Raw genomic sequence first — 23,278 nt, 5'->3', positions numbered from 1 at the left:
TATCAGTATAATTCAATGCGAGCGGCAGATTTATATTGTCAAATGGGAAAAAAGGCGCGACAAGACAATCACGATGTTAAATGTATACATAAACTTTTATATGCTACATTAGACCGCTATAGCGGTACTCTGTACTCAAAATTATGAATGTACGAATACGATACTACACATTTGCCTATTAGCATTTATATTATAATTTTATCACACACGGTTTATGTTACTATTACGAGCGATATGTAAATAACATAGTAATAGCGGGCATTCACATTTTATATATTTCAAATTTCTATTAAGGCAAAAGGTTTATGTTCTAAATTTTTTAAAGAGAGGATGTTTATTTGCCGTCGATGAGCCAGGAGCTTTCTTGTACTCGTAATAGACGGCATCATCCGCTCCCGACATTGATGTCATAGTGCCAGCTTTACGTATAATCTGAAAGCAAATTTTATTACTTTAATACGCATACACACGTTTTAGCTATATGTGTTTCTAATTTAATTATTTCAACAGTTTCACGTTTATATGAAATCTGATCCATTCTACATTTGACATTGTACTCACCGGTCTGGGTCCTTCATTGGGTATTCTTTCTTCATCCGCGTCTGTGTCGCTAGCTGTTAAAACTTGTTGCAACAATTGACCTTGTTCTTCTCGGTTCCCATACATCAGATCCGGTTCCTATATAAAGTAAAATTACATCTCATTATACCCTTAAATAAGAATGCAAATACTTGATAAACACTATATCCTTACTTCATCCATGCCTGCAAGTTTTGTGATAACTTTGTAGGCATATCCTTGATTTACGAGAAACCGTTGACGCTTTCTCGAGTAATTCATTTCCATCGTATCTTGGGACACGAGCGTATAAAAGAACGCGTTATACTCTTCCGCAATTGCTCCTACAAATTTTTTAGTTACAATAATTTTTAGTTATAACTTGACGTTTGATAGATGAGCAAAAATTGTATACCTTTCTTAGCTCTAAGAATACGTCCTAATCGTTGTGCCTCTTGTCTTCTAGATCCGCCGTGGGACGAAATTTGAATCAAGACATTAGCCTCTGGTAAATCGAAAGAAGTATCTGCTACTTTGCTCACAAATATCGTATTCACTTTCATATTAAATTTAAAGTTTTGCAAGATGTGTATTCTTTCGCTCTAAAAAGTATAAACGACACAAATGGTGAAAAAAGAATACGCTTTTAAAGTATAATTTTATAAATTTTAAAAGTTATCGCGTCGCTGTATATAGTGCTTATGAGATTTACACTTACCTGAATAGTAGGACCATAAATGTATGGTTTATTCATTTTAACAGCATAGTGTTTTAACGCAAACACATTGTCGGAAAAGACAATTGTTTTATCGCCACGTCTTTCGTGATATCGAATTAAATATTGGCAACAACGAAATTTATTTGGATTCATCACGTACAATAACTGGAATTATTAAGAGAAATACGACACATGTATAATAACATATTAAAGAATTATAAAAATTATATAGATGTAATAGTAGCAATAAATTATCTAACCAGTTTTTTGCTCATCTTGCAGCCAAGATACTCTCTGTAAAACTCTGGCGTCATGGGGCACCAAACTTCTGCACACTGCACCCTTGCGATAAATCCTCTCTTTTGCAATTCTAACCAATTAGCCTCGTATAATTTAGGGCCGATCAAAAAATTTAAATCAGCAATTTTGTCGTCCTCCCGCAAAAGCGTTGCCGTTAAACCCAACTTGCAGTGAGATTGAACAATCGTTAATACTCTACGGAACATTTTTGCAGGAATAGTGTGTACCTCTAAAAATAAATGTTACAATTATTACATGTAGGAACCACAGTGTTACTTTTCGCGTTTGAAATAATACGAATAATGAAATTTACCATCCAAAACCATAATACCCCATTCTTGCTCTTGAAGCCAACGCATCGTGTTTTCGGCGTCCCAAGAACGTTTTTGAGTGTGCGTAATCATAGAATACGTGGTTATCAATATGCCGCAACCCATGAATTTATCCTTCGCTTCGCTAGTAAATCGACAAATCATTGAATCGTCAGCGGTGGACCACATTTTAAATTGTTGTTTCCACTGTTCCACAGATACACCAGAGTTACATAGTACTAAAGCACGTTTACGTACAGTACAGCAGGCTGTCACTCCGACTAAACTTTTACCAGCGCCTACATTTAGAACAAGATTCAAAGTTGTTGGAAAAATTCTCATTTTCTTTTAACAATTATATTTAATATTTAAATTTAATATGATTAGGTAAAAGTATTATCGGGCCACTTACCACAGGGTAAAACTATCACCCCGGATCTAGCTCGTCCATTACCAAACATTTTCCGTAAACTTTTTTCTTGGTAAGGCCTTAATACAGCTGATGGTTTCAAGTCGATGCTAAAAGTCGATGTTACAAAGTGTTTTTAATTTTTGGCACATGCAAAAAATAAACTGTACTACTTTTCATTAATATTACTTACTTTATGTCTGGATTTACACTATCATTACGGAAATCGTATTCTGCCAATAAAGGATGCTCGAGTTCAATGCAGCGTTTTTGTACAACTTCAATTTTTTCCTTTAAATGATACAACATATGCAGTTTTAAATGTTTTACAATACAGTTTTAAAATATAAATACTTTATACTATAATATAAATACAAAATTAAATATATTAAAACATAGATGCATACCTGATTCACTTCAAAACTAACTGTTTTTAATTCCATATCTTCATCCTCATCTTCGTCATCTTTATCAATTTTGTCATAAAAAGCAGTTATATCTTCTGGAATGGTAGTTGTTTCTGCTAATATTTGATCAGATTCAGTCTCTGAAGTTGTTTTACTAGGAGCGGGAGTATTTGCGAGTGCTTTTGCTCCAAACTGTATTCCAAAGAAATAAGCATACATCTTATTATCATACTAGAAACTGTTTGATAGATAATTAGCGTATCTCTATTTTTACAGACCTGAGGAACTTTTATGTTAGTTTGAACATTTGTGACAATATCATCGACCTCTGTATCTTCCACAATCTTCCTCAATCGACATTCCTGAATAACTGGATCCTTTAGTAACTTTTGCAGCACTTCGGGAAATGGCGACTCGATAAAATATTTGTTATGTTTTAAGACTAGTTTTACCTGTAGAAAATGTTTAATATTTCATTCAAGCTTGTTTCTCAATGTTAAATAAATTTATAAAAAAATTTTTACTTACTTTCCCATAGGATAATGTACACAGTTTTATAAACTCTATTATGCCATCAGGAATACTAGTCTTACTTAATCTTTTTAAATATTCTATTATATCTTGCGTTTGCAGACCCACGCTAACCGCAGCATAGAGTGAATACGCAGTCAGTTTGTACTGAAAGGAAAAAATTGCATCATATATATTGCTTTCTCTCTCTAATAATATTTCATTTGCTATCAATCACTTTTTTTTTATTCTTACTTCGTGAATATGTTCTGGCCGGCATACAGGTTCTGATATAGCTATTAAAAAATCATGAGCATGTTTATATACAGGAGAAAAGGATTCCAAAAAGATATGTCCATTTGGTGCCTATAAAAAAAAATGCATAGTTTTTAGGATGTCTGCTAATACTTTTTAATGGCTTCAAACATTTCTCTGCAAAATAAATTCAACTCTTTTTCACCAAATTTGTATAAAGTTTTAGTCTTACCACCCATAATGGTCTAGACCCGCAATCTGGCTTTAAAATCATTTGCGAACGATAATCTTTCGCTCCAAACTCATCTTCAATTGCACACTCATCTTGCTTTTCCACATCATTTTTTGCCGCATCTGGCACACCGTCTGCTTCATTACTGTCTATCGAATCATCATCGTTATATTTATCGTAATCGTCTTTGCGCTTTTTCCATTTACCTTTAATAAACGTAACATTAGTAAATGCATAAATGAGATGTAAAGTACAATTACTTTTGTAAATCAATAATCAAATGTAATATTAATTTATAAACAAAATATGCAAAAAAAGAAGTCGAATAAGAAGAAGTCAAAACGAAAAGGCCAATATAAAAATTTATAACGAACAAAAAATAACCTATAGACAAACATAGATTACACCTACTGTTATCTTTCTTAAATCGCTTTGGCGGACCCATTATTGAAAGATACCGTAATTAAATAAATCTTGGTTACGATTACGTTATGCTAATTTTCCTTGTGGATGTTGTCGACCATTAAAAGAAACATAATAAAGATACAGTAGATCGAACGCAAAGCTACCGAGTATGGAGATTTCAGAGATTTGACACATAACCACACATCCCGTCGTCTCTCGAATCTCGAATTAATAATAAAGATGCGTTCGGAAATCCTACGGTAGAATAGGACCTTTAATTCACCAATCAGGATAAAGAAAATTTTTGCTAATTTTAACCCGATTGGTTAATTCGAATGTCAAATAAATAGGATTCTAGTTTGCACAAAGTTTGAATCTCTGCTATGCACAAATAATACATTTTAATGACAATATAATAAATTCTTAATAAAAGTCAAAATTTATTTACAGAAAGAATAATATTTACACACGTGTGCATTTCTTCTTTTGCATCAAGTATTTTCAGATGGATAGGATAGGATCCTGATATCATCGTGAAATGATGTTACCACTAGCGGAAAGACTTTCTTCATCGATTACTCCTAAGAAATAGAGACATACTAAAGCGGCGCCTTGTTCAGCCCATTTTTTATTTTTTTCCCTGAAAAGAGGAAACATACAATAAAGAAGTAGAAATATAAAAGAAAAAATAGTTTTATTTTTTTTAATATAACTCACCAGAAGGAGGAACCATATTTTCTGCCGTCGACAGTAACTAAGGAAGAAAAAAGTTTATCTTCTTGTCGAGTATTGTATACTGGCATTTTTTTACGATTTTCCTTGGTCCACTTGAGTAATCTGGTCTTTGGCAGTTCAGAGTCTGTTGTGTAACTGTTTCTCAAAAAAGCACAACGCATTAAAGAAACATCGTTTTCTTCATAAATTTTTCTTTTGTGGGAAAAATTATTGTCCTTTGTATCTTTGTCGATTACTGGCATTACTTGAAATCGACCTAGCAAACCCTTTTCTCGAAATTCCTTATTTTTGGATCGACAATAATCACCCAATCCCCAGACTTCGCTGAAAAACATTTTTTTAAGCAAAAATATAGGGAGAAAAAAGAGAGAGAAAGAAAAAAAGAAAACACTCACCATATTTGTTCCAGTGTTTGCGAATCGAGAAACTTTCTCCCTAGAGGAGATTCCTGAAGCTCTCGTAAAATATTCTGTACACAATATTTTGTATTGGAAGGTGAATTGTCACAATCAACTGCATACTTTAAATATGATTTTATGACATTCTCCATTGGTAACAGACCATCTTTACGAAATATTGAGCAGTTCCATTGAGCTGCGCGAGCAAGCATTACACTACTACAACCCGTTTCCTCTTTAAACCTACAGAAACAGATCAAGTAAGATTTTTTATTGGATGTTTGATGGATATTTAATAAATATGCCGAAATTACCTAAATATGTTGGAATGCTGTTGAATATCTTTGGATCCACCATTCGCGATAACTGGTATCGAGAGCCTATCCGAAATCTGCTTGAGAACATGATTTCGATTGGGATGTTGCGGTCTCTCCTCGATCGTGCGACCGTGTACGGCAATAGCTTCGATACCGGTGGAAGCGAGGATGTCGCAAAGTCGAAGAGTCCCCTCTAGATTGGGCAAAACGCGTATTTTACATGTGATTGGTATTGTTACAGTTTCAATCAGCTTTTGCAAAATACTGGTCGCATTCCGCGGTTCGCTAAGAAGAGAGGCGCCCATTCCTCCGAGTATTGAAAATTTCTTTGGACAACCCATGTTAACATCTATGCCGGCAACATCCTTTTCCACCATACGAGCGACTTCGGCCGCTCTCGATGGATCGGACGTACCAATTTGAAGAACCACATGCTCTCGTTCCCGAGGACAAGTACGAAACACCACGGTACCATCAGTCTTATCTATGTAATCGATTGTGCCTAGAACATCTGCGAATCGAGTGATAACATCACGGAGTAAGATTTTAAAGACAAGTTAGATCAGGGATTAATAAAAGCTTGATAGAATAAAGATTTGTTAAAATTAGGAGAAATACACTAATTTGACTTTTTAAAGAAATATCACTTTATTCGACTCGACAAAACTCAAGCCAAATGAAATAGACAATTATATACGTGGCATATCGTTTCCAGTTTTCGAGCAGAAAAAAAATGCATTTTACCATTCTCTCGACGAATCGAACGAAGCAATTTTCTGTCGATCAGTTCCTCGGTGTAAACTATGTCCGCACCGTAGTCCAGAGCGAGCAAACGCATCGGAAGTGTTCCGATACGCACCATGGGTGCCAAAATGAGTTTGTTGTCGTATTTGAGTCTCGCTCTTGTAACTGTGGTCGATTCCTTTTCCATTTTATCACGAGAACGATGCGTTGCGCCGATTCATGCAGTGGATACTTGCGTACATCGATTCATCCACGTGGACCTACAAACGTGTGTAGCTGACATTAATAAGGGAAACTTTGAACATTCAATTTAACGTTTTCGGTTTTCGTTGCTTACTCGATTCACTTTGTCATGTCGGATAAAACGTTGCATGGGATGCTCGTACAATTATGTACAATTATTTTACGCAAAACTTGTCATTTTATTAAAAACAAAAATTTAGAAATTTCCTGGTATCTTGTTTTTTTTCGAAATAGAGAGGTTAGAGAATTAAACCGTGTGCGCGCGCATATAACCTTTGAATTTGTCAACTATTCATTCGTTGCCAATTTCATTCAATACTGCATATATATGTGCTCAAGGGTGCGTTCGAAAATCTTACCCAATGAGAACAAAGAAATCCATGCTCCTTTTTGTCGCCGATTGGTCAAATTAAACGTCACTTCATCCCGGATTTTTGAATGCGCCCGAATGTGCGACGGCGTAGACGGGTTTGAATTTGTAATCAAGTTAGGTAAAGTGCGTAGTACGCGGCATTTTCATTTCTTCTATGGTTTCACGCACCTTTTCGAGAATAGCCGTATTTCGCGACATCGTGGAATTGGTTTGCCATTTTGACAGTGACACCTCGTTTGTCGCGCGTGTCCGCTTTTATTCGCGGCTAGACCCTAGAACTCGCGACGAATGGAAAATTCAGTCAATTATCCTGGATTAGGCAAGGTACCGCGAGACACAAGGAAACGGTGATCGTCATGGTAAACGCGAGCAGCGTTGTGGCGCATTTCGTGAAATTGCTGGTGACCGCGATATGCATGCGGCATCTCGCCGAGCCTTATCGGGCAAAGGCCTCGCCAACTACGTGGTCCCTGCGTGCCTTTCGAATTCTCTTCATGCATTCGATCTTGGGGATCTTCAGATTCGGTAAGACGCGCTTATAAATATATAATAATCCCTTTACCTGCTACTCCCTTTTCTGTAAACAAAAATCTTATTTCTTTCCAAATGCCAATACATAAATTTTATCTACTTTTTTTATTTGTCTTTAATTAATTTATTTATGACTACCTCCCTCTCGCATTGTTTCTTCGAATAATTCTCTTGAATATTTTATTATAGTTGATTCGATTATTTATTACTATATATAATATATTGGTTGTATATATATTATACCTTGATATTCTTTTACACAAATATTTCTTATAACTTGTTGGTTCGGTAGCACCGTGTGTGTGTATCGCACATTCCTTTATAATCTGCCCTTTTCAATCGCTATCCTATTCGTTCAAAGCTTAATAACTTGTAGGTATGGACCATCTAAGATTTCATGTCATAACTTTGGGGGGAATGGGGTCACAGCGAAGAGCGCGTGATACAATATGACACATGGCCACACATGGTATTTAATTTTTGTGCCTAAATCAAGAATGGAAGAGGAAGATGTGCGTATTTTCCATTTATCAACGTATTAAGGATTTATGGTAATTTGTTACAAATTATTTGCTAAAGTTGGAATCTACAAGTGAGGAACCATTGCTAAAAAATGTATTTTATAATTGTATCTTTGAGATTCCTATATATAATTATAATTTATTTAATCATAGTCAAATTAGTAGCAGTTGTATTTTACAAATTTTGTCCACATGTACTTTTGCACATTTTCTTCCATCTTTAATCCTTTCAAAAATATTCAATCTTATTTGAAGCAATATGCAATATTAAAATATTGTACGCACAAGCATTAATATCCTACAAGCTTTTACATGCACCTTTGTTGGAATGTTTAAGCACGTATATTCGCGGCACATATATAATGTGAGATTTTTCATATCTAATGCGAGTTTTAGCAAGCACCGTTCCTATTTTTTTTGTATATTTTTTGTACATAATTATTATTTCTTACATGTTCCAACAAATCGATGACAATCTAGTAATTTATGGTATGGTCATGTGATCGAATTACATTTGTTTCATACACTGTTTTTTTACAAACTATAGCACAGTTATAACATTGAATCTTGTATCCTTTCAATGCCTATTTAATTTAACACGATTGTAAATTACTCCTATATTTTTTTCTTGTACATTTTCTTTATCGTATAATTTTAATATTTTCAGGAGTTCCGTTTACTTCGTCGTCGACACCTACAGCGAGATATTTTCGAAGCTTTTACGATTGGTTTTCCAGTGTCATTGAAATTGTTCCCTTGGCATTGCTGACTTCTGGTATATTGAGTGCATATCAAATAGACGAAAAGATACGTATGCTCTTATTGTTTCTTGGTACAATACCAATATTTTTTCCATTAGCGATAAAACAGAAGGAAAGAGAAATTAGGAAGCTCCGTTTTCTAACTAATATCACTATCATATTACAAATATTGCCGATAATGATACTTGGTTTGCAAAACGGCAATTATAATGTCATTAGTTTAGTTGCTTCCTATACTTTTGAACGTTTCTTTGTGGAAGAATTTTGTTATCGATATAGTATACCGTACACTGATTTGATGCAATATTGCATATGCTTTGTCGAGGTTTTTACAGTATCAACGTTGCAGGAATTGTAAAAATTATAAGAGTTTAACTTTGAATTGACTTTATCGTCTATTGTCTATTCAAAGCAATTGCTTTTGATATTTAACAAATTGTTTGATTATATATTTCATACAAAGATATATATTTGATATGTCAATTCTCAGAAATGGCCTAAAGAATCTGCGCCACAGTTAAATAATCTTTCAACAATTGTTCTATAAATATAGATCTATAGATGGCATGACATCTAATGATAGCATTATTTCGCTATCGGTTTATAAGTTATTGACATAAGTCAAAGTAAATGTTTATGCTAAATTTTCATACATTTATGTGCATTGTAAAAAATACTGCCGATTTTCAAAGTAAGATATGTCAATTACAATTTGTATAATATGTATAAAAATTATGTCGCATTTTTTATTTTTTTATATTATAATAGAGCAAAAAAATTAATAATTTTTTTTTTGAGAGCCGACGAGAGCTAAATGCATAATATATATATTTGTCGATCTAACTTATATAATCAATTTTTCTATCTATGTAAAACTTGCATACATAGAAAAATATTTAATCGCCAGCCTATTTAAATATTATGTGTGTGTGTGTGTGTGTGTGTGTGTGTGTGGGTGTGTGTGTGTGTGTGTACATATATATATACACACAAACACGGCCATAAAATATGATCTTTTTATAAATAATGTTATAAATAGTGGTTGATGGAGATTTATATTCTGATTTTGCGTTTGCATATATGAAACAATTTATTGTTTGATTGATTTATTGCTTAGGTATAGTAAGGATACATTTTTATCTAATAATGTGTTGTTAGAATTTTTAAGATTATATCTCTAATTCAATGACGGATAGTGACGCCATCAAAGCACAATTTTGACAGGGAAACGCTCCAATTTTAAGACTTGTGTATATTACAATTTACCAACGAAACATTTTTACCTAATAATATTTTAATTAATATTATATAATATTATATAACTTAAATATTATATAATATTATATAACTCTTTGATAAGTGATATAAAATAATAATAATTTCTTTCCACAAGATTTTGCTACAAGTTTATCAGAGAAATGTATCACCCTCTTGTAAATGTAAAATTTTTCTACATACTTGACTGCGTGTTATTTATTTATTAATACTAACACGTCCACGAATCTTAGAAGGAGAGTGTAATTGCGAAATCATAAAACAGACAAAATTATCTATCTTTATGTTCTTTTTCCTAAATATTAAATTAATATATTTGAATAAATTATGTATTTCTTTTTACTTTTCTATGTTTAACTATATCTTAATCGATTCTTTTTGTTGGGTGAGCTTTTTCTGAATTATCGTTATTTTGGTGCGAATAAAGACATACTCTGAAAATTTATTTAATCAGTAATAAATTATCGAAATCAGTTGCTCTCGCAATATATCTTTGTTTGTATCGCCCATGTATAATAATATTATCGTACGTATGTCGCAAATATCGAAAGATCTTTAATCTTGTTTTTTACACTCGCGTATTGCATAAATTCGCGAAAGCTCTAAAGAAAAATTACCGTGGAGTATGTGTATAGTCGTGTCGCTAAAATCCCTCTTTTTCTTTCTTTAATAATACATTTTTATATATTTTCATCAAATAAAATTTATTATAGACATTTATGAAAATTGCATTTTGCAGATAAAGTTCTAGGTAAACGAGCTAAAGCTACGCTACTTGTTGCTACTAGTTATATCAACAAAATGTATGTATAAATGTTCAATGGAATAGAGAGAACTATCGATTACCGAAATGTATGGATCACATTTTCAAAATGTGAAGAAACAGATACTAAAAATAAATAGGCGCGTGACAGAGTTGTTTCTAAAATCAGTTCTAGACTACATTCCACTCTGTTTCGCAACTGCAGTTTACGGAAATAAATAAAATAAAATAGAATTCTCAGAGTATGTCTTTATTCGCACCAAAATAACAAAAATTCAGAAAAAGCTCACCCAACAAAAAGAATCGATTAAGATATAGTTAAACATATGGGAAAGTAAAAAAAAAATATGTAGAATTTTTTTACTATATTTTAAAAAAGACATCGGTAGAGGTATTAAATTAGAGACAAGTTCGGGCAATAACAGTCACTTAATACACGTGGAGAACTATCGAAAGTAATATATCCCCGACCTATTTTTTCCCTCCGACTGGAAAATGCGCGGGAAGGTGATGAATCGTTCGCGCCAGGCAAAATAGCCCGCGATATATTTTTACATCATTCTAGCTGCATGCTAGGCATGTTGTAACGGTTTGCAGCCACGGAACGCGTAGGCAGCGACCTAAGAACGGTAATACGTTGCCCTATTTCAAGAACTTGCGAGTATCATCCAATAAACGATTACATGGAATGGTTCGCGCGCACATGTCACAACGAGGGCACAATTTTTATTTTTATCAGAGGTGCGCATATGCGAAAATTCACACTATTCATTTGGCTTTTTTTTTTCTATCAAAAACAATATGTAAAAATATATATAATTAATTAATGTCAAATAAATTACATAACTAATTATAGCGACAGTCACTTTAATATTATTTATAATAATAATATTATATTCTCTCTTTCTCAGCCTTTGTTCATGTGCGTATGTAAAATATAAATTTATTCATAAATATTATAAATACTTGTCAATCCTATACAATTTCTTTTCTACATGTATCGTTCGTTCGGCATCTTGAAAATATAATCTAAAATATCGGTTGCTATTCATTTTTACTTTTTTTTATAATTGAACGGTTTTTCATTCACTTTGATATTAATAGCGAAACAATTTTGTTTTATACAGACGTAGATGAGATTATAGTAAAGAAAAGTCTACACCGCGCGCGATATATACATAAAGATATTTTTATAATATTTTAAGAATGTGCTTCATAAAACGCTCGATGAACTCAATTTTCTCTCTCCAACGAAAATATCTCTGTCAATCGCATCAAAGCTGATATTATGCATCGACCTTCATATAAAACGGCGTGAAGAGGCGTATAGGTACTCATTTATAATATATTTCATTTTTCGTCGGCGTTGCGCTCTATTTTTGCGTCCACCGACTTTCTAGCTGGTTTAGCCGATGACGGAGAGGAAGTCTTTATACCGGGACGGAAGAAGCGATTCTCTTCAAGTGTCCGTCGTCCGCCGCGTCCGTACGCCACTCACCGTTTCCCTAATACGGCGTAAAAAGGCCCCTTATTAATCGCCATGGTAAGAAGACAAGTCGGAAGACACTTTATTCCTTAGAGAAAAAAATAGTGTAAATTTTTAAGACTCGATTTGCGAAAAAGGCTGTAAGAGTGTCGCACATTATTCGGTCAACGATATTCGAAACGCTACAGGTGCTATTTATATAAGAGAGAAGATTTTCCTACTCTTCGGAGAATAAAAAATGTTATTTGAGAATCTCTTATTTGCACACACGCAAAGAAATGTTGATATTTTAAATCTCGGCGTGCGCACTCCTGCGGCCTTTTTTTTCTTTGAGAGATATTATAAATAAAAGCAATATAATACATCGGGTAACACTTGAAGATAAAAGTTTTTTGTTCGGACATACATACTCGACAGGAGGAAGATGATCAAAAAGTGGCCGTGATGCGTAAAGCGTTCCAAATGTTCGACACAACGAAAAGCGGTCTCATCGAAACCATGAAGATCTCGACGATATTAAACACAATGGGGCAACTATTTGACGATGGCGAATTAAATTCTTTAATCGAGGAAAATGATCCCGAGGGTGCTGGCAAGGTGAATTTCGACGGTTTCTGCAAAATTGCTGGTCGATTTCTCGAAGAGGAAGACGCTGAGGCAATGCAGCAGGAACTGAAAGAAGCGTTCCGATTATACGATCGTGAAGGTAACGGATACATTACTACGGCTACATTGAAAGAGATTTTGGGGGCACTCGATGATAAACTCACCAGCTCCGATCTTGATGGAATAATCGCAGAGATCGATACGGACGGATCCGGTACAGTGGACTTTGACGGTGTGTATAATATATAATAAGACGTATTGTACAATAGAACAGAAATTATTAATTTATCGTTTGGATTGTGATGGACGTTTGATCCGTTTGCAGAATTTATGGAGATGATGACTGGAGAATGATCGTGAACGACGACGGATTGCACAATCGCTAAAAAGCCAATAAACTTTCTTAATAATGATATTATTTCGTAAAAGGAATTATTCTATTTTTATCGTTAGTTAAATCCTTATACTTGTAAGCATGAAATCGGTAGAAAATGTAAGGAAGTGTATGAAAGGGAGAGAGAGAGAAAGAGAAGTAAATATCTAAATATTTGCGTTTTAGGGCAATTTATTAATTGCATTTGCTATATCAATAAATCTTTTTTTGACATTGAAAAAATAAAAAAAAACGCTCGCTTGAACGTCATCGTTACATCTGACAATGTTGCATCTATTAAGTCTGATTTATAGGAACATTTTTCATTGATTGTTCACTTCGTTGGTGGGTTGGCCTTTATGATGAATATAGACCGTTTGTACATGTATATTAGGCACGGAAAGGGCGCTAGTGCTCAAGGGTCTGTCCAACGGATAGCCGAGAGGTTTACCGTCGAGAGAAATAGCACCACCAATAATTTGGGAGATGTGCTTATTCTGGTAGTACTGGCTGACAGAACTGTCTTGTATCTTTTGTCCTTGACTGAAGATACCTTGGAAACCGCCAGCGTGAAATTGTCCGCTACCAATGTTTTCTACACCGAATCCTTGCTGCTGTTGGCTCTGTCCTTGGTAAGTAGTTTGGTATTTACCTTGAATTCCAGACTGAATGCCACCAATAACATTTTGCACATCTTGCAGACCTTGCAGACCGTGTAATCCTTGCAAGTTTTGCAGTATTCCTTGTACGCCTTGTACGTTTTGCGGTACTCCTTGTACATCTTGTACGGTTTGCGATACTCCTTGGGTATTCTGTTGTGTACCTTGTACACCGACAGTTGGCACTCCATGTTGAACTCCGCTGTGGTACTGTTGTCCTTGGTGGATGCCTTGAGATTGACTCCATTGCTGTTGTCCTTGGATGTTTTGGACCTGTTGTTCCCACGGTCTACGTACCCACTGGCCGGCGTTCTGTCCTTGTCCTTGGCCGACTTGATATTGGGTATGCGTGTACGGATATTGTCCGTGTTGTTGAGTGTAGAGATTAGCATAATGGTTCCTTACGGCTGTAAAGAAGAAATGACTCATTTTTTTGGTACTATTCAACAATGAACGACTTTGTTTTTGGGGTATCGATAAAGCACCTTGATTTATTTGCTGACTGATTGGCAGAATTTCAGGCACAACTTCCACAGTTTGCTTCAGACCGCTTCCCTTGATATTTTGATGTTGAACCTGCTGGTATTCCTCGGTCCCAACTACTTGATATTCATTTTGTTGGTACGTTTGGTATTGTTGCGGGATTACTGGTCCATAAGATGGGCTTTGTTGTCCTGGCTGAGAAATTACAACCAACAATTGAACTGGGAATCCTTGACCCTGTTGACCTTTAGGAAGAGCCAATCTAGCCGGGAAACCAAAGAGTTGTTGCGGCTGAAAAAATATTGTTGTTTAATCTTGCGTCGCTTATCAAAATAATCATAGTTGTGAATTATTTATGCAGGAGAAAAATAATCACCTCGGTAATATAGTACGGTTGCTGAGCATGGATAGCGTTGTTGACGCTCTGCTTGATTTCTTGAACAGATGGATAATCGAAGCTATGGCCTGGCGCCTGTTGAGAATTCCTGACAATGACGTTCTGCCCTTGCTGAACTGTAAAATGAAGAGAAAATTTTAATTTATTTAATTAAGAAGACAAACTGTCGAGATAATCTTACAATTGGAAACATACGGTCGGTTATAAATTGATCGAGTTCGACGAATTGCTGTCTATGTTGAGAGATGCTGATGGGTTTGCCCTGATAGTCGTGTTTCGGTCCCAAGTAGGTGCGGACGACAGCACCGAGGACGTTCTGCTCGCTCTGAACAGTGATCTTATACTCGTATGGTGTATGATCTAATCTCTTTAATTGTGCCTTGATTTCCAGCTGTTGTTCTTGTTGTTGTCGTTGTTGTTGTTGTTGTTGTTGTTGTTGCTGTTGACCAGCTTGCTGTTGAGCGGTCGCGCTATCGAGATCAACGTAGTAATCGTTGAAGAAAGTCACAAGTGGGCTAATTTGAACGTTTTGAATGCTAACGCCGGGCACAAGGACATCGTTGTACTGATATGCGGGCAGAGAGTTCTGATATTGCTGGAATAATTGGATGACTTTTTTGTAAAGCTGGTAGAAAGCTGGGTCCTGAACGGCGATATTTCCCAATTCCAGAACTGAAGGAGTGTAGTCGTAGATGGTCTGTACTTCAGGAGCGTTACCGAGGAGTTGACGCGCGGCCGCTTGAAGACTGCCGTAGTACCTGTGGTAAAAAATATATCATCATAAGTATCATATGACATTGTCGGATATGGTCAAGCGATTAGTCGAATAGAAGATTAACCTTGGGTTGACGCTCTTGCCCGTTCCTTGGATAAGTTCTCCAAGAATGTTCAAACCTTGCGGCTGGTAGAGGGAGAGGAAAGCGCCTTGCGGAGTGATTACATGGCCAGCATCAATAGCTTCAATCAGTCTTTGTTCAATTTTCTTGACAGTCTTGATAAGATCGTTCTTGAGAGGGCTGAGCTCAAGATTCCATGGACGTGAGGGAAATTCGAGTCCGTTTGTGTGTCGGAGATGCGGTTGATACGGCGCGTTTACGTTGATGTAATCGGTGTTTTGAATCGGACCAAGTCCGTTTGCGAGACGGTTCAGCTCGTAATGGGCCAGCAGTTGTCGGTGAAGGTAATAGTAGAGAGCTCCCTGGCCGATTTGACTTTCCTGATTCTGAACATTTTGATACTGCACCGGCGTTTGCTGTTGCTGTCCATTCTAAAATTATATTTATAATTATTATATATTGGTGTGTTTAAAAACGTCTATGGGCACGCGCGAGTAGAAATATCAGTAAGACTAACACATTTTTTTTTCGTTTTCTATGCGAGCAAAAATTTCAAACTAATATTTGTTTGCAATATTTGAAACACGCGTACCTGTTGCAACAAAGACCCAGCGAGATTAACGAAGGCGTAATAGTTGGAAAGGCCAACGTCTTGCGTGAAATAGGAAAGCTGATGTTCACCGTTGGGCAAATTGGCGGTATAATTAACGGGAATAACAACGGAGTTTTGTCCGACACCTTGTTGTTGTGCAAAGAGATTTTGAACTTCTTGGATGATCCTAGCGTCGAGATGGGACTGCGGAATAATTTCGTAAAGAGGCGGCAGAATGACACCCTGTGTCTCCGGGTGCTGCAGAACGGCTGCGATGAAAGCCTTGACGAATTGTCCTTCGTTAACGCGAACGCGGGCCCAAGCGGCGGTTGCCAAAAGTGTCTGATAATTTTTGGCACCTAATAAAATTCTACGGAGAAGAGCGACTTCCTTACGAAGCTGGCTAATGGAGCTTGAATAAGCGGTGCCTTTCGGTTGTACTAGACCGGCCTGCACAGCGCCCGCATAGTACTTGACAAGGATCGGATTGTCATACTGTTGCCAATTGCCTTGGATATCGTAGGTAGTACCAAGGTTCTGCAGCTGTTGGTTCGGGATTTCTTGGGTAATCTGTTGCAATAGCAGGATAACGTCTTGCTGCTTCTGCAGAAGATCTTGATCAGCTTAAAAAAAAAAAAAAATGATCAATTAGATTTGATATATAGACGTCAGCATTCAAGATATGCCGTCTTTTAAGTTATTAGACAAATATCTATTAAAATTCAATTAAAAGAGCGACATTATATATAATATATATAAACGGTAGCGGTACTTTAAAGAATCTTTTAATAAGAACCACACAGTCGCTTGAGCGAAAATTAAATTAGAAAGAAAGAAAAAGAAAAAACACGAAAGTATATAAAGTGACAATAATTATTACTTACCAGCACGTTGCTTCTGCTGCTGCTGCTGTTGCTGTTGCTGTTGGGGTAAAGCCGCCCCAAAAGCTGCTAGAGCCAGTAGAATGATCGCGCACCTCATTGCGATGCTGTCAATGCCGTCTGCCGCATGCTGTCTACTGAGCGATGCAAGTCTTATATACCAAAATCGTATCGGACAAAGACATTATCGGTAGTGACCCATTGACCCATCACCGTGTAAGAGTCCGCTGCTGTCTACGTGCGATACCCCCTGCTATTTCGGATTCGAATCTGTCGAAGCTAATCAAAGGTTAAACCGCGACGATAATAATTCCTCCGGCACGAAAGCAAGACTAAATTGCATCATCAGTTACGGAATTAGAGTTTCATATATAACGCCTTCAGCCTCATATTTCTTTTCTTTCTTAATTTAATTAATTTGATAACTATTTTTTATTACTTTGTCAGTCATATTTTATTACCTACTTTGATAGCCATATTTTTATACAAATATCGTTTTTTTTGCGTTAAAAATAAAAGTTTGCTGCTCCGTTTCGTTCCTCGTCCATTTAAATGAGATTTTACCTTTCTTTTAAATGAGATAAAGAGCAATAGTTTTCAATATATCGGCATCATTTGATGGTGCAATCAAATGCAGAAGAGCATTATTTTACACAAAAGTAGTTCTGAGTATAAGAAAAATTTATTTCTCTCATCTCTTATTATCTTTGATTATAATAGTAACAGATCGTGATAGAGAAATATGCAAAGAAACTCGACTGTAAAATCGACCTTTGTAGATCTCGTAAATCAAAAGTATTCATAATATTACAAAATTGATTTATTTTTAGCTGGATAACAATTCAATATCATCGAATAAAAGTAACTGCAAAGTCGCAAAGTATAAATACCATGAATTCTTTTAAAAATACGAGAGAATCAAATCTTTTACTTGCCAGTGTTCCATTATATAATTATAAAGGAACAAATAAATATTAATTAATTACTAGGATTTGTCTAAATAATTTCTGTATAGTGAATTACAATTTGATAAATACGTAGTTGTTATGTGTTTGACTTATTTATGCTTCAAACTTTCTATCCGTCGAGACTTGATAATCAGCCATTATCTCTCGTATGTTATTCTGATGTAATTCACGTATCTAGCTTTGATTAAAACATTTTAAATGCTTTAAAAATATGTATAAATTTTTTAATTAATTAGAATTTAATTAGAAATGCTCTAGTCGATATGTTTCAAGAAATTCAAGAGAGGAGAAAAGCGGCATGGAAGTTATATTATATTATATATGTAGTTATATGATAATATATTATAATAAAGATATAATAGAGAGAATATATACATATATATATTGTATGTAGTTAATATAAATTTGTATATGTAGAAAATAAGTAATAATTAAAAACAGATAATTTTTTTTTAAATTTTAAATTTTATAATATTTTTTATTTATTTACAGTTTTTAAATTTTAAATATCTTTAAAAATTGTATATACGGGCAATGCGCTATCCACGAGTTATTATTTACCTTTATTCTCTCTTTCTTTTTCTTTAATAAATAAAACGAAAACTGTGATATATATATATATATAAACTTCAATGGACACTTATATTTATTTGTCTCTCTCGCATATATACTCGTATAATCGTATTATACACACACATACACACGTATATTTATGTGTATACAGTAATTATAATAGTATTAATACGCATACACATAAATATATGTATACATATCATATGATTAAAAATAATAATTATCGTCTAGAATGCGTTATATAATAAAAGAATCTAACGATCTTTATATATAAATAAATGTATGTACACATATACGTATGTATGTGTGTGCGTTTTATCACAGCTAGTATAATATTTATTATCACTATGTTTGCTTCTCGTAGCCGGATTGTATTTTTCCATCATAAAATATATATCGCAGTAAGATTTTGTTAGACGGCAAACATCGTGCAAGATATAAAAAAGTATATTCACAAATATTTTCATGTACGTAAAAGCCGTTTATAATTTTTTTATTAACGCGTTTTAAATAATTATTATTTTTTAGATGATAATATATATATATATATATATATATATATATATATATATATACATATTTTTCCATGGACGAGAAAGGATCCAGATGAATTCTTGCATAACAAATACATAATGCATATCTATATATATATATATATATATATATATATAAAAATATATATAATTTCTCTTATTCTTAAAAAAATATATAAAAATTAAGAATTAAATATTAAAAATATTAAAGCTATATGCTACTTATATTATTTAAACTATAAAAACTGCATTTTACTTCGTACGTTGTAATTTTGCCAACATATATATATATAATTGAAAAATAGTATACTAAATTGTGTATAGTATTCTTGCTAATAATTTTATTAATATATATATATATATATATATATATATATATATATATAGCAGCTAAATACTTGACAACTTAAACTTTTGACTGAATGATATTTATTTACATTAAATTTATTTTACTGTTAAATTAAATTTATTTTACTGTTAAAATGACTTTTCGGACCAATATTTTTCTCGCCTATTTTCCCGCTGTAAGTTCGAGGATTATTAATTGATAGAACTTAGTAATCTCAAACCAAGAGATACAGTTCTGAAAAATTAGAAAAATTAGAATTAATTTTCGTGCTTGGCTCCAGCGGCCGAATTTAAAAATCACATATGTAATTAAGAAATACATTTGCCAATTTGGTCGAGAGAAAACGGGAGTTTAATAATTTTATTCATTTACTAACCTTAATTAAATTTATTATTATTTAATTATTTTTGAATTGATTAGCCGCGATGAAGTAATGCGCCGTTATATGCAATTTCATCTGAATAGACTTTCAAACAATATATATATCGACATAAATAAATTATTCGAAATTAAAGAAAATTGCAAAATTACCCAATATAAAATATGGCGATTCATAAATAATATATTCAAATATAATTGTTTTATTACCGCATATTTAATTTGTACATTAATCTTTCTCTCTCACACCTGAGGTGCGTTCAGATAGCTTACCCGAGTAACTCAGAGTGCATTCCCTTTCTTTCTACATTATTGAGAGAGAAGTGATATAGAAAGAGAGGGAATACACTTGGGCCGGTATTCATAGTCGGTTCTTATATTTAAGACTGTCTTAAGTACAATCTTAAGATGTGATTAACCAATCACAGAGCCGTATTTACATCTTAAGGGTGCCGTCACATGGGGCGTAACTTGCGTAAGCGTAATCAGCGGATCGCCAATCACCGAGTTATTCCGATAGAGCCCTTCGTCGAGTTCTATCGGAATAACTCGGTGATTGGCGATCCGCTGGTTACGCTTACGCAAGTTACGCCCCATGTGACGGCACCCTTAGAGCCTATTCAGATAAACTAATATGAATGCGTAAAAGAAAAATCGACCAATCAGGCATTTAGTAGTTTCTGATGCAAGCAAATGCAAGTTTGTTTGGAAATAGACCCTTAAACTTTATTTGAGCGAGTGAATGGTGAAAACAAACATTGATCCATTCCGACCATTCTTGAGCAAAGGAGTATTCAACGTTACTTGGATATAATTTTGCAATCGCAAATAAGTACATTGTGTTGAAATATTTTCGCTCGGCACATATATACGCATCGAGATATAATTGAGAAAAAATCACAGAGATTATCGTGTAATAAATAAAAAATATGGCAACCATGGGCGAGCCTCTTACTTTAGCAAGAGGTAAGTTTTTATCAGTCCCAATTAACGCAAATAAATTGGATTACATTTTTGATAAATTATATTATATTTTATCCTTTTTGTTTTTTTTTTTAGATGTTAAAAGGTCTATAGAATTGTTAGATAAATTACAGAAAGGTGAGCAATTTGAACATAATAAATTCTTTCATATATTTGCATTGATATGTACATATTTGATTTCATAATATTTTTTATTCAGGAGGTGAAGTTCCTACGACAAAATTGGCAGCATTACAGAAAGTGTTACAAAGCGATTTTCTTAGTGCAGTGCGGGAAGTATACGAGCATGTATATGAAACTGTTGATATTCAGGTAAAATTCTAGGCAATAAATAACTGCTGTTTGAAATTGACTGATATTTCTTGTTGATAATTATAATTACAATCATTAAAAATTGTTTCACCGAAGGGTTCGCAAGATGTACGTGCATCTGCAACGGCAAAAGCAACCGTTGCTGCTTTTGCAGCCAGTGAGGGTCATGCGCATCCACGTGTAGTCGAATTACCAAAAACGGAAGAAGGACTTGGTTTCAATGTGATGGGAGGTAAAGAACAGAATTCACCGATATATATATCTCGCATTATTCCTGGTGGTGTCGCTGACAGACACGGTGGTTTAAAACGTGGAGATCAACTTTTGTCTGTTAATGGAGTGGTTAGTAGAAATTTTTACTTCCTTTTTCTTTTGAACATTAAAAATGATTTTTTTTTTTTACAATAAAGAGATAACATTTGTTTCAGTGTGTCGAAGGAGAAAATCATGAAAAGGCAGTAGAATTATTAAAGCAGGCACAAAATTCTGTAAAATTGGTAGTACGGTATACTCCACGTGTCTTAGAAGAAATGGAGTTACGTTTCGATAAACAGAGAGCTGCTCGTAGACGTCAACATATGCAATAAATATATTTAATTATAATTGTTAAATGCCAATTATATCAAAATATGATATTCATATATTTCAACTATATATTTATGCTCATAATCATAGTTTAGCTGGCTTACAGCATTCTTGGCAATTGTATTTATATTCTTATTCATCAATAAATGTTATCTGTTATCTATGTATTTTTTACAATTCTTTATTCTGCGATCAATTTTATGATATATATACAAAACAGTAGTGTTCTCAAGTTTTGTAGAGTGCAATTAATTGAATATTTAAGGAATACTTAGTATTTACTGGGTTTATGCAGTTGCATTATTTTTTATTATTTATATTATATTATTATTAAAACATTTATTACATAATTTAATAGAAAAGTACATGTAAATAAAACTAAAGTATTATTTTTTTATATTTATAGTTTATTTATAATTCCTTAAGAGTATAATATAATTATTTAGGCCCTGTGCCAAACTAGGCCATACTGTAATTTTAGTTTGATTTTATTTAGTTCTATTATTTTGCCACGGCACTGCTCCCTCATTATTAAAATAACGGCAAAATTCATCTCTAATTTCTATGCATTGTTTAGTACTCATGTTTGATCCACAATTCGAAATATCTTTGAATGCACATCCAGCTTCCATGATGGTTCGCCAAGATCCTGGTTTGAAGCTATTTGGACAATGTGGATCATCGACATCGACCAAACACGGAGGCACATATATATTCACGTCAATGTCTTGTCGACGAAGCCAATTGTGGAGACAAACGGTTGCCTGAACCATTAGTTTAGCGTTTTTAGAACTGGCGATAATTGGCTTTCTGTATATTCTCCATTGACTAGCAAGTATGCCAAATGTGTTCTCTATCACTCGTCTCGCACGACTCAGACGATAATTGTACACATCTTGTTCCGGTGTAAGTCCATGTCTACCTGGATATGGACGAAGCAAACATGGCTTTAAAGGAAAAGCTTCGTCTCCCACAAGACAATAAGGCAAAAGAGGTGCTCCTTCTGAAATCGCTGCTGGCCGTGGAATATTCATTCGGCCTTCATCAAATGCTTTCCCTATAGCGCTGTCTTTAAAAATGCCACCATCACTTCGTCTTCCATATGCCCCAATATCCACAAAACGGATTATATAATTTGCATCACAAATAGCCATTAATACTATGCTATGAGCATGTTTATAATTATAAAATGATGATCCAGCATTATTGGGACCCTAAAAGTAAGGATTAAGAGCTATTATTTCAAATTGTACTTCTTGTTAAGTCATATCGTATACTGACAAAGATTTTACGCACTTGAATGATGACATGCTTGCCATCAATGGATCCAATGCAATGGGCAAAATTCCATTTTTCTTCATAATCAGTGGCGATATCCAGCCAGTCTTTTTGTTCAAGTCGGCCTGACAGAACCAAAGGGCACAAAGAATCCCAAATTGCTTCGCATGTTTCACAAATAATGATACTAGCTGTTGTCACTCCCACAAGATATTGGTAGGACATCGATGGAATCCCCG

General features: G+C 34.3%; 6 protein-coding genes across 11 annotated transcripts; 3 read left to right on the top strand and 3 right to left on the bottom strand.

Annotated features, from left to right (window-relative positions):
• Positions 1-74: 74 nt before the first annotated feature.
• Positions 75-4,710, bottom strand: Hay (ATP-dependent DNA helicase hay). 2 transcript variants are annotated; one of them, XM_083050617.1, is made up of 15 exons: positions 4,576-4,710; positions 3,701-3,906; positions 3,469-3,579; positions 3,232-3,381; positions 2,982-3,155; positions 2,704-2,895; positions 2,490-2,587; positions 2,300-2,406; positions 1,890-2,186; positions 1,537-1,805; positions 1,277-1,441; positions 974-1,160; positions 754-902; positions 562-678; positions 75-432 (listed from the first exon to the last, which is right to left on the bottom strand). In XM_083050617.1, the coding sequence occupies exons 1-15, from the start codon at positions 4,595-4,597 to the stop codon at positions 304-306; spliced, it is 2,373 nt and encodes a 790-aa protein (XP_082906743.1). In that variant the 5' UTR covers positions 4,598-4,710; the 3' UTR covers positions 75-303. The 2 variants fall into 2 exon arrangements, with proteins under 2 accessions (XP_082906743.1, XP_082906742.1); XM_083050616.1 differs by lacking the exon at positions 4,576-4,710 and adding an exon at positions 4,112-4,248.
• Dus2 (Dihydrouridine synthase 2) lies at positions 4,612-7,008 on the bottom strand. Of its 2 annotated transcripts, none has more exons than XM_083050619.1 (6): positions 6,902-7,008; positions 6,300-6,559; positions 5,553-6,066; positions 5,236-5,481; positions 4,823-5,164; positions 4,612-4,745 (listed from the first exon to the last, which is right to left on the bottom strand). In XM_083050619.1, the coding sequence occupies exons 2-6, from the start codon at positions 6,484-6,486 to the stop codon at positions 4,634-4,636; spliced, it is 1,401 nt and encodes a 466-aa protein (XP_082906745.1). In that variant the 5' UTR covers positions 6,487-6,559; positions 6,902-7,008; the 3' UTR covers positions 4,612-4,633. The 2 variants fall into 2 exon arrangements, with proteins under 2 accessions (XP_082906745.1, XP_082906744.1); XM_083050618.1 differs by lacking the exon at positions 6,902-7,008 and adding an exon at positions 6,637-6,792.
• A 263-nt stretch (positions 7,009-7,271) lies between these two features.
• On the top strand, positions 7,272-12,298 carry LOC145943159 (uncharacterized). Of its 3 annotated transcripts, none has more exons than XR_014426486.1 (3): positions 7,272-7,440; positions 8,635-11,507; positions 12,167-12,298. XR_014426486.1 is itself a non-coding variant. In XM_083050620.1 (2 exons), exons 1-2 carry the CDS (start codon positions 7,272-7,274, stop codon positions 9,084-9,086), a joined length of 621 nt encoding a protein of 206 aa, XP_082906746.1. In that variant the 3' UTR covers positions 9,087-11,553. The 3 variants fall into 3 exon arrangements, 1 of the variants encoding a protein (XP_082906746.1); XR_014426487.1 differs by lacking the exon at positions 12,167-12,298 and adding an exon at positions 7,823-7,997 and having other exon boundaries at positions 7,305-7,440; positions 8,635-8,774; XM_083050620.1 differs by lacking the exon at positions 12,167-12,298 and having other exon boundaries at positions 8,635-11,553.
• On the top strand, positions 12,151-13,273 carry Tpnc25d (Troponin C at 25D). Of its 2 annotated transcripts, none has more exons than XM_083050621.1 (3): positions 12,151-12,309; positions 12,670-13,090; positions 13,184-13,273. In XM_083050621.1, the coding sequence occupies exons 1-3, from the start codon at positions 12,307-12,309 to the stop codon at positions 13,210-13,212; spliced, it is 453 nt and encodes a 150-aa protein (XP_082906747.1). In that variant the 5' UTR covers positions 12,151-12,306; the 3' UTR covers positions 13,213-13,273. The 2 variants fall into 2 exon arrangements, with proteins under 2 accessions (XP_082906747.1, XP_082906748.1); XM_083050622.1 differs by having other exon boundaries at positions 12,177-12,309; positions 12,641-13,090.
• A 132-nt stretch (positions 13,274-13,405) lies between these two features.
• On the bottom strand, positions 13,406-17,214 carry Hex110 (hexamerin 110). Its single transcript, XM_083050615.1, has 7 exons — positions 17,083-17,214; positions 16,199-16,821; positions 15,610-16,037; positions 14,966-15,528; positions 14,750-14,886; positions 14,376-14,664; positions 13,406-14,297 (listed from the first exon to the last, which is right to left on the bottom strand). Exons 1-7 carry the CDS (start codon positions 17,177-17,179, stop codon positions 13,555-13,557), a joined length of 2,880 nt encoding a protein of 959 aa, XP_082906741.1. The 5' UTR covers positions 17,180-17,214; the 3' UTR covers positions 13,406-13,554.
• A 3,300-nt stretch (positions 17,215-20,514) lies between these two features.
• On the top strand, positions 20,515-21,928 carry Veli (L27 and PDZ_signaling domain-containing protein veli). Its single transcript, XM_083049263.1, has 5 exons — positions 20,515-20,846; positions 20,940-20,981; positions 21,064-21,176; positions 21,273-21,518; positions 21,605-21,928. The coding sequence occupies exons 1-5, from the start codon at positions 20,810-20,812 to the stop codon at positions 21,761-21,763; spliced, it is 597 nt and encodes a 198-aa protein (XP_082905389.1). The 5' UTR covers positions 20,515-20,809; the 3' UTR covers positions 21,764-21,928.
• The last annotated feature ends 1,350 nt before the right edge of the window (positions 21,929-23,278 follow it).

Source organism: Prenolepis imparis, unplaced genomic scaffold (genome assembly GCF_030444845.1).
Source record: "Prenolepis imparis isolate NDT839.2.m4 unplaced genomic scaffold, iyPreImpa1.0 SCAF_11, whole genome shotgun sequence".
NCBI classification, from domain to species: Eukaryota; Metazoa; Arthropoda; class Insecta; order Hymenoptera; family Formicidae; genus Prenolepis; species Prenolepis imparis.
This window is presented reverse-complemented; position numbering and strand designations above follow the sequence as displayed.

Coding starts and splice junctions, on each gene's coding strand:
- Hay (XM_083050616.1), bottom strand. CDS start 4,145: ATGGGTCCGCCAAAGCGATTTAAGAAAGATAACA. Junction 3,156..3,231: donor GTACATTATCCTATGGGAAA/GTAAGTAAAAAT, acceptor CATTTTCTACAG/GTAAAACTAGTCTTAAAACA. Junction 2,407..2,489: donor AGTGTAAATCCAGACATAAA/GTAAGTAATATT, acceptor ATCGACTTTTAG/CATCGACTTGAAACCATCAG.
- Dus2 (XM_083050619.1), bottom strand. CDS start 6,486: ATGGAAAAGGAATCGACCACAGTTACAAGAGCGAGACTCAAATACGAC. Junction 6,067..6,299: donor TTCGATTCGTCGAGAGAATG/GTAAAATGCATT, acceptor CTCGATTCGCAG/ATGTTCTAGGCACAATCGAT. Junction 5,165..5,235: donor CAAACACTGGAACAAATATG/GTGAGTGTTTTC, acceptor AATGTTTTTCAG/CGAAGTCTGGGGATTGGGTG.
- LOC145943159 (XM_083050620.1), top strand. CDS start 7,272: ATGGTAAACGCGAGCAGCGTTGTGGCGCATTTCGTGAAATTGCTGGTG. Junction 7,441..8,634: donor CTTGGGGATCTTCAGATTCG/GTAAGACGCGCT, acceptor TAATATTTTCAG/GAGTTCCGTTTACTTCGTCG.
- Tpnc25d (XM_083050621.1), top strand. Junction 13,091..13,183: donor CGGTACAGTGGACTTTGACG/GTGTGTATAATA, acceptor ATCCGTTTGCAG/AATTTATGGAGATGATGACT.
- Hex110 (XM_083050615.1), bottom strand. CDS start 17,179: ATGAGGTGCGCGATCATTCTACTGGCTCTAGCAGCTTTTGGGGCGGCT. Junction 14,887..14,965: donor CGATCAATTTATAACCGACC/GTATGTTTCCAA, acceptor TTCATTTTACAG/TTCAGCAAGGGCAGAACGTC. Junction 14,665..14,749: donor AACCGTACTATATTACCGAG/GTGATTATTTTT, acceptor ATATTTTTTCAG/CCGCAACAACTCTTTGGTTT.
- Veli (XM_083049263.1), top strand. CDS start 20,810: ATGGCAACCATGGGCGAGCCTCTTACTTTAGCAAGAG. Junction 20,847..20,939: donor GCCTCTTACTTTAGCAAGAG/GTAAGTTTTTAT, acceptor TTTTTTTTTTAG/ATGTTAAAAGGTCTATAGAA. Junction 21,177..21,272: donor ATGAAACTGTTGATATTCAG/GTAAAATTCTAG, acceptor GTTTCACCGAAG/GGTTCGCAAGATGTACGTGC.